At 43.0% G+C, this 9,316-nt stretch overlaps 1 protein-coding gene across 1 annotated transcript; it reads right to left on the bottom strand.

Moving 5' to 3' along the window:
• Nucleotides 1-4,904: 4,904 nt before the first annotated feature.
• LOC128118616 (germ cell-less protein-like 2) lies at nt 4,905-8,567 on the bottom strand. Its single transcript, XM_052751396.1, has one exon. The coding sequence runs from the start codon at nt 7,779-7,781 to the stop codon at nt 6,276-6,278; it is 1,506 nt and encodes a 501-aa protein (XP_052607356.1). The 5' UTR covers nt 7,782-8,567; the 3' UTR covers nt 4,905-6,275.
• Nucleotides 8,568-9,316: the final 749 nt, after the last annotated feature.

Here is a 9,316-nt window from a genome sequence, read left to right on the forward strand (position 1 = left end):
GGAAACTAATAAAGGACCAGAGTGGAGGAGAGGATCTTCCAAGGAAGGGAAAATATAATGTTATAAAGAGATAAAGGAAAACTAGAATGGAAGGATTAAATAAGGAGAGGGATGGGAAGGCAAGGTAAAGGATAGGATGTAGTAAGGGACAACAAAGGCTAAAGCCTTTTGAAAAGCCATGTAGAAACCTACTACTGCAGAAGCTTCCTAAATTGTATATTTTTTGTCTTTTGGGTTGTTAGTTTATTTTTTGTTTGTGTGTGTGTGTGTGTGTGTGTGTGTGTGTGTGTGTGTGTGTGTGTGTGTGTATGTGTGTGTGTATGGGAGAGAAAGAGATCAAGAAAAAGTGAACATGAATGTATGTGTGAAGAGAAGTGAGGAGGATCTGGAAGGAGTCAGAGGAGGGGAAAATATAATTGCAATACATTGTTGGAAAAAATTAATAAAAATAAGAAAGTTTTAATGAATGAAATTGTATGGTTTCTAGGAAAATGAATGAAACCTGAGATCACCATATGAAGCAAACTGAGACTCAGAAAAACCAATATTGTATTTTGTTTCATTTCTGGAATCTCTATTTTCTATAGAAACATAAAACATTTTTATATGGCATATATATAACAGAAAGCAGAAGAAAAGCAAGCAGGGGGGAGAGTAGCAGGAGGAAGAACAGGGAAACTGAAAAAAGAAAGTTTGGAAAGTGAATATGGCACTCGGGAGGCAGAGGCAGGTGGATCTCTGTGAGTTCGAGGCCAGCCTGGGCTACAGAGTGAGTTCCAGGAAAGGCACAAAGCTACACAGAGAAACCCTGTCTCGAAAAACAAAACAAAACAAAAAAATGCTTAAAAAAGGAAAGTGAATATGGTAATGGCATACCTCAAAGAAACTGTCTTTATGAAGCCTAAAAATATGTGCAATAAATAGTCATCAATTAAAAATAAAGTTTTTAGAAGCAAAAGACACCCATGAGTCCTCATTATCCAGGCTGCCTGACGCATCCACAGGCCCCCGGATGCCATGCAGCTCAGGCAAAAGAAAGACACCCAAGGGAAGCCTGAGTCCTCATAGTCTAGGGTGCTTGAAGTATCTGCAAGCCTGCCTGGAGCCTTGTGGATCAGGGGGGTGAAAGACACCCACAGGGCAGCCGGGGTCCACATGGTCCAGCCTGCCTGAAACACCCACATTCCCACCCAGTGCAACAAGGCGTCAGGCCATTGGGTGTCTTTATGATGAGCAAGTATATAGTGTTGAAATCAGAGAGAAAGAGAGGCTGTAGTAAGACGCAGGTCTGAAGAAGCAAGGGCTCTGAGGAATGGTCTGATTTTGGTGACCTGCTTGCCACCAGGTTACCACGACCAGCGTGACATCCAGGCCTGAGCTGCTGCTGGGCCTGTGACAGCCAGGGTCTATGGAGATGTCCATAAACCATGTTGCCAAGAGGGCCACGGGGATACCCAGGATGTGGGCCACCACTTGTGACCATGGTGGTGCCCATGGGCCGTACCCCCACCAGGGCCATGGTGATCTGAGTGGCCTGTGCTTCCACCCAGAGCACTTGATGACACTGGGCCTGGGTTGCTGCCAGGGGTCATGTCTTGGTCCGTGCCCCTGCAGCAGCGAGGGTCTGTGTTGATATTCAAGGCTTCAGTAATCACTGAAGGCTGTAAGGTGACTGGGTTCTGGTCAAACACCTGAGTCCGTGTTGCTCTCCCAGGGCCATGCGTCCGCTGGAGCCATGCTAATCTGAATGACCTGTGCTGCCACCTAGGGCCATGGTGACATCCAAGCCTGGGCTGTGGCAAGGGGCCATGTCTGGGTTCATGGCCCTACGGCAAACAGCGTGGGTCTGAGTCAATGTCCGTGGCTCCTGATACCATCAAAGGGTATGCTGATGCCAGGGGTCTGGGCCACCTGTGGGGGCCCTGTGGATCTGAGTGGGCTGTGCTGCCACCTGGGGCCATGGTGACATTCGAGCCTAGGCTATTGCATTGGATCATGTCTGGGTCGATGATCCTATTACAGTTGGGGCCTGTGATGTACGTGGCCTGTGGTGCCACCAAAGGTCACAGATGCCCAGGGTCTAGGCTGCATCCTGTGGCGATATTGGTATCCAAGGGTCATGCTGCAGCTGGGGCCATGGTGTCCTCTGGGCCAGTGCTGCTGGTCCATGGCCAGACATGAATGTCTGGGTCCCTGGCTCTACAGCAGCCAAGGTCTGTGCTGAAGTCTGTGGTTTCTTATACCGTGGAAGTCAATGCAGATGCCAGGGGTCTGGGCCGCCACCTGTGGCCATGTTGATGTCTGAGAGATTCACTACCACAGTGATCAGGCCAATTCAAGTGGCCTGTGCAGCCACACATGGCTGGGCCCAGGCTTCTGCTGTGAGCCGTGTCTGGGTCTGTGGCCCAACAGCAGCCAGGATCTAGTCTGATGTCCATGGTTTGTGTTGCCATATAGGAGCCATGTGTGTTGAACCAGCCCTGTCCCTCATTGGCTCCTGGATAGCTGTCCCTGGCCCTCCCTGGACACTCTAGGAGGAGAGCTGACATTGCCTCCCTCCATGGGAGAGTTGACCCCAGCACTCCTCTGGAGAGCTGGCCCCAGTGACATAGTCCTAGGAGAGATGGCTCTGTCCCCCACCTGAGGGGGTGGTCCCAATCGCTTGGACAGACCAGTTCAACTACCACCCAGACTCACATCCTGGGCCTTGGGTTGGCCCATCCTAACAGTTGCCCCATCTTTGACCTCCTGGAATTTGGAAAGAGACTGGTCCTGCAGAACTATAACCTCAGAATCTTCATGACTCAGGGCAACAAGAGAATATTCAAGAGAAAGTTTCCATGAAGGCTTGGCCCAGTGATGATGGTGTACCAGAAACCAGAGGCCTTGAACCAGACCAATGACTCACTGTAATGAACATTTTGATTGGATAAAAGGAGTATACTGCATAATGCACCCCCTCTCCCAATGTCACTAGGATGAATGAAGAGCTGTCATAAAGATGGGGAAGCCAGGTGGGGTTTTATCTTTTGGTTGTTCTGTTTTCAATTTATTTGGGGAGCATACCACAAGGGTGAGGGGCAGAATGCAGGGACTGGGAGGTGAGCAGGGTTGGAGTGCATGATATAAAATTTCCAAAGAATCAATAAAGAATTATGTTTAAAATAAAAAAATTGAAGTTTTTAAAAATTGAAGATTTAAATGAATAAAATAAAAAACCCAAATAGCACAAGTAGAGTGTGATTCTTAATACTGTCAACTTGAATCTATAATTACCTGGGAAAGGAGCTTCCTCTGGGCATGCCGTGGGGGGGGGGGGCTGTTAATTGTGTTAAGTGAGGTAGGAAGACCCACCCACCTAAGGTGGTATAGTTTCCTGTTTGGGGAATTCTAGACTGTATAAAATAGAGGAAGCAAGCTGAGAGCTAACATGGCATATATCACGTGCTGATTGTGGCTGCAAAGGTGACTAGCTACTTTGAAGTGTTTGAAGGCCAGCTATGAGTTACCTGACACAGGGAACAGTATCCTTGCATTGTGAAGCAAACCATTTCTCTCCGCAGTTGCTTTTGGAGAGGCTTTCTAGCACAGCAACAGGAACAGAAACTAAGGCACAAATTGGTAGAGAAGTGGGGCTGCTGCTGTGATAAACCTAAGTGCTTCTTTGGCCTCCCTCTGTAACTGTTCTGGGCTGAAATGTGCAAGAGTTTGGTACTTAGGACTAGAAAGCTTAAACAGGCTCAAAGGAGAGAGTTTAATGGGCAATTCTGGTAGAAGCTTGAAAGACAAGGACTCTGAGAGACATGTAGACACAAGAGGCCAACTCGTGAGGTTTCAAAAGGAACTCTAGTGTGATAATTTGGCCACAAATCTGTCTTCATTCTCTCCATATTCTGAGAGGCTGAGTGAAGCTCAATTTAAAGATAACGGGCTAGTTTGTTTTGCAGAGGAAAGTTCAAGCCGGGCAAGCATAGGCTGGAGAGATGGCTCAGTGGTTAAGAGTACTGGCTGCTCTTCTAGAGAGTCTGGATTCAGTTCCTGGCCTCCACATAGTTGCTCACAACACCTGTAACTTCAATCCCAGGGGATCCAATGCCCTTTTCTGGCCTCTATGGCCACCAAGCACACAAGTAGTGTACAGGCATACATGCAGGTAAAACATGGGGAATGGTATCCATGCATTTTGAAGCAAACCATTTCTCTCCTAAGTTTCCTTCCATTTCTCTCCATACACATAAAGAAAATACATTTCAAAGCAGGTGAGTATTAGAGTTCGGAGGAAGCAATTCAAGAGATCAGCACTACTGAAGGGAAACCTGTGCTGCACTGGGACGATAGGAAAGGTGTTCTGAGGGCAAAGCATAAGTCCTTGGAGACTCCATCCTGTGACGATCCTAACTCATTGAAAGAGAGAAAGTCTAAGCAAAAGACCTTCCTTTTATTTTTCAAAAGCAGCTGCCTACAAAAGTGCTTTCCCTAGAAGTATATAATGTCTTTTTCATTTGGTGTGCTCACAACTAAGAAACGGCAGCGTTTTCAATATTTGGAACTGGTTGTGGATGGTCACTCCACCACATTACAACTCCTCCTCCAAAGGTTCAGGGAACACTGCAGAAGAGGGGGGCAAAAAGATTCTAAGATCCAAAAGTCAGGGAGGACTGTCACAAAACAGTGTCTTTTAGACAGGCAATGGCCCTCAATTTCAACAGCCATAATTGCATACACAACACACAAGTCTGCATATGATCTACCTGGTCACTATTCAGCAGAGTTGGTGGAGAAGTTCACAAGGCTCCTATCCTGTAGATCAACTACAGACAGTTGAGAACTGCCAGGGGAGAGTAAGTCAGATTTCTTCAGTGATAAGGTCCCTGGTAGGTTGTCCATCTTACAGTGCACAGCCCTACACCCATGTGCATATGGACAATGGGTTGGACTCAGTAGATTATATATAAAAACAAATGAAGTTGGGATGGGGATGTGGAAAGACAGACCCAGAAGGTGGGAGGAGGCAGTGAGTATAAAAACAAAATATATTCATGAATGAAAGAAAAATAATGCAGATAATTCAAACAAAGGAAAGTGTTGGAACTGTATATGGAGACTTTTAAAGTTGGACTAAATGTGTTTTATGCCATAACATGGTCATGAGCCTATGAGGACAAAGGGATGGAAGGTTATGGCTGAAAAGAGATGTGTTTGGGTGTCATGTTGACAAGGGGTAGAGTTGTGATAGCTGCAGTTGTCAAGATGACAACGGAGAAAGCCCAGTACTTACAGAACATTCATCTGTTTTCATTGTAGAGGTTATGTGACCAGCTGCTTCAAACTCCTGCCATGATGGAACATACTCTTGAAACATGAGATATAATTAACTTTTTCCCTTAAGTTGCTTTCATAAGGGTATTTTTATCAAGTAACAGGAAAAGAAACTAAGGCAAAGAAAATGAACAGGATACTATGAAATAACTTATATCTTGACAGCCAGATAACTGGAACCATGAATAATTTCATTCTTTGGTTCTTACAGTTACATAAAGATATAAATACATGTATGTAAACATATATACTTCTATGCAAACACATTGCATATGTAATTCAATTGTTTATATAGCATGTGACATGATAATTATAAGATAAATATCTATTTTGTGCATATATAGTTAAAGATAATCAGCAGTAAAAGGTATCCAAATCATGTAAAAATAATCTGAAAAATCAATTCTAAAATACCAACAAATTATGATACATAATATGGAAAAACTTGACACTATTTGGTTATTTGAAAGCATGCATCAACAGTGACTAATCTCAATTATTTTTTAACCATTGATTTACATCTTATAAGCTAATATATAAGCTACGGTTCATAACAGTTTCAGCAGTGGAGAGAATTTTCTTTTATTTAGTCTCAAACTTGGTTAGGGTCAAAGCTACGTAACAAGTTCATTTAGATGTTTTTCTTTGCAAATATAGTCTCTTATTTCCATTCAAAGCTTGACCATTGATGGTAAATGGAAATCAAAATACCAGCTTCTTTTCATTTGCTTTGTTGGAAAGTGAAGGTTTTTCGAACAAATTTGTTGGAAGTGAAAGTTCTCTTCAGAAATGTATAGACATCAAGAGAAGACAAGCAGTCATTTGTGGTGGTACTAGACTCCTAAGAATTTTCATTTTGTTGTCGGTCACCTTAACTGTGTTCACAATGCAGCCTTCAAATTAAATGAGTCACTCAGTGTTTTCAAACTGCTCATATGTTCTAATAATTGACAAGATCACATGTTTTCCGTATTTGCTAATGATATAAACAGGAAGTTGCAGAATACATATAAAGGGAAGCTTAAAATTATGCCATCTAACTTCATTGCAATTTGTTCCTCATTATTTTTGAAAGTAATAGTTTTATAACCAGTTGTTCTACTGAAAGTTAGTTTCCCATCAGAGTCAAAATACACCAAAGTCATTCTGAATACTACATTCCGTATCTGTTTTAAACAGGCAGAACCATCACATGGTTGTCGGTTTTGCTTAAAGATGATATAACGATTGGTAAAGATGATATGTAAAGGAAAGCTAAATTTGCAATGTGACCACTTCCAGGAGTATTTACCATCTCTGCTGATCTTTGTACCACATCTCATGCTACATCCTTCAAGTTCTTTTTCATTGATGATTCGTGGCCCAATTTCCCTGTGTTGTTGGGAGTGGAGCAAAGTCAGCCATTGTTGTTTATAAATGGGTGACAACCATTCCAAAGGTATTAGACGATCTCGTTCAAGAAGAGTTGTGGAGGCTAGTTCGCAGATGATATGCTGAAACCTCAGTTTTTTAAACACTGGTTGAAATATTAGTCCTTCTTCACTTTCAAGAAAAGTGATGCTCTCACTACCTTCCATGTGCTTGGAAAGCCAGCTGTTGGCATTAGCTAAAAGCTGTTCCACTGAACCTTTCCAGTGAGGATTAAGATAAAGGAATATCCACTCTTTGAGTGTGGTATATATATCAATTTCCGTTTGCATCACCAGCAGGTCTGATGAAGACACAAGAAGGTACATGAGCTTTATGTCAATTTCTTTGTAAAGTCCAACACTCGGGTGTGTCATCAAATGACAAAGAAGCCATTCAAAGCACTGGGTCTTTACAGATTTCAATTGATAGGTTTCTGCTGCTGTATAGAACGAACACACGTTTTTCATGTTAATGGTTCTCATCATGGTCTCCTTACATTGCTGAACTACGTGCTCTACCTGAAGCAGGCTTGCTGCGGCCAAAACATGAGGAACTTGGAGGGGCTTGATTGGCAGGACCTCGTCCCTGTACAAGGAACCAAACACAAAGCACAAGGAGCTCACATCGATGTCCTCGTTCTTAATCTCCAGTTCAATAATATCATTGTGCGATTCTTTCCAAGAACCTTTGAGCATATTAGCAAAGTAGCCTGACCGACATAAAAATACTTTGTGTAAAGGCCATGTTTTCCCTAGAGCACGAATTTTGATATCACTGTCTTGCCCATCCAAAAATAAAGATTGGTAAGCACGCTTAGATGAGCGCTTCACTTTTTTCCTGCAGACGATGCCAAAAACTTGCTGTAGATTTACTCCCTGGTTCTGAGATCCATGGATGGTAGAGCTGGGTGCCGGTCCCGAACAGTCCCAACTTCTCTGTTTGCGCTTGCGACTGCCTGACAGGAAACTGGGACCCGCAGTGGCTTCTGGCTGCTCTGCCTCTACAGGACTGGAATCACTGCATCTCAAGACTCGGCTGCTTAAAAGCCCCATTGATGAACTCTCCTGGAACCTCTCAAAGAGACTCTTGTAGAGGCTTTTCTCTCATGGCATTGCTGTACTGTGCCGCCCGTACTGCCCAGGCTCACTGGATACCTCTGGCACATTCTCAAACGTCACAGAGAAGGCAGGCCTTTCCTTACTGTCTACTTCTGCCCTCCTAGAGCAGAGGCCCCACCCCTTGCCAACAGGCCCTTTTAAATGTCTGGAGTGTGACCTAGCTTCTTAGCTTCTTCCTCCCTCCCTCCCTTCCTCCCCTCCTTTCATCTCTCCTCCCTTCCCTTCTACCTAATTTCCTTCCTTCTTTCCTTTCTTCCTGTCTTCTTTTCTTTTCCCCATTCTCCGTCTCCTTTCCTCTGCTCCCTCCTTTCCCTCCATGGTTTCTGAATGGGTCACACTATGTTGCTTAAGCTGACCTCACTCAAAGTCAAAAACCCACTGCCTCAGTCTTTTAAGATGAATTTTTTTCTATAAGATAACGACCAAGTCAAATTCATCTTGATGAGTGTTAAAGATTGTACGTATTCCAACTCCCACCTCTGGAGTATGATAGTAGTATTGAATGTAATCCTTTACCAACAACTTTTAGCAATTTAAATGGTAAACATTGTTATTGCTTATTTTAGTAGTCATTTTTCATTACTATAAAAGACAAGTATTAATTCCATGTATGTAGTTGTGTGCATATGCCCAAAATTTCTGTGTATGCTTCACCTATTCATATATAGATTTAAAAATATTTTGTTTGCTTAAGGTTCCTTAAAAATCCAGTTATTTGATTAATGTGTATATGTATGCATGGTTTATGTTTTTGTTTTACTGGTTTACATTTGCCTATTAAGTTTCCTTGAGACTATTTACTGTAAATAAATTGCAATTCTTTAAAAAAAAAAGTCAAATATTTATTTGTTTTTATGTCTCTGAGTAGAACTTCTCTGTTGTATGATAGTTTGTTTGTGTTCTGACAAATAAAGCTTGCCTGGAGAACAGAGGGTGGAGACAGCCACTAGTTAACCATAGAGGCCAGGCAGTGCTGCTCACACCTTTAATCCCAGCACTTCGGAGGAGGAAGCAGGAAGATCAGGAGTTCAAGGCCACCCTGGGCCAGTCTAAAAGAGAAACAGAGCCAGGCAGTGGTGGCTCACACTTTTGATCTCAGCACTTGGGATGTCATGCCTTTTATCCCAGCACTTGGGAGGCTCAAGCCTTTGAACCCAACACTAGGCTGGTAGAGACAGGATCTCAGCCTCATTCATTCCAAGGATTCCTAGAGGGCTCCCCCCACCCCCATTCGGTCTGAGATTTCATAAAGGTAAGAAGTCTCTAGTGGCTGGCTACTCTGCATCTCTGATCTTTCAGTTTTCACCCTCAATATCTGAATATGGGTTTTTATTGATAAGACTAATTAAGATAGCACATCACTCCTCCCTATCTGAAATAAGATAAGTATCTTTCAATGTTTCCTTGCTGAACTTTAATAGTAATATTGAACTATTTTTCTAAATCTCAATATTAATATTTTATCCATT

Source organism: Peromyscus californicus, unplaced genomic scaffold (genome assembly GCF_007827085.1).
Source record: "Peromyscus californicus insignis strain IS unplaced genomic scaffold, ASM782708v3 Scaffold_10__1_contigs__length_136768540, whole genome shotgun sequence".
Lineage (NCBI taxonomy): Eukaryota > Metazoa > Chordata > Mammalia > Rodentia > Cricetidae > Peromyscus > Peromyscus californicus.

Bases quoted from the DNA above. Each gene is read 5' to 3' on its own strand.
- LOC128118616 (XM_052751396.1), bottom strand. From the start codon at position 7,781: ATGGGGCTTTTAAGCAGCCGAGTCTTGAGATGCAGTGATTCCAGTCCT.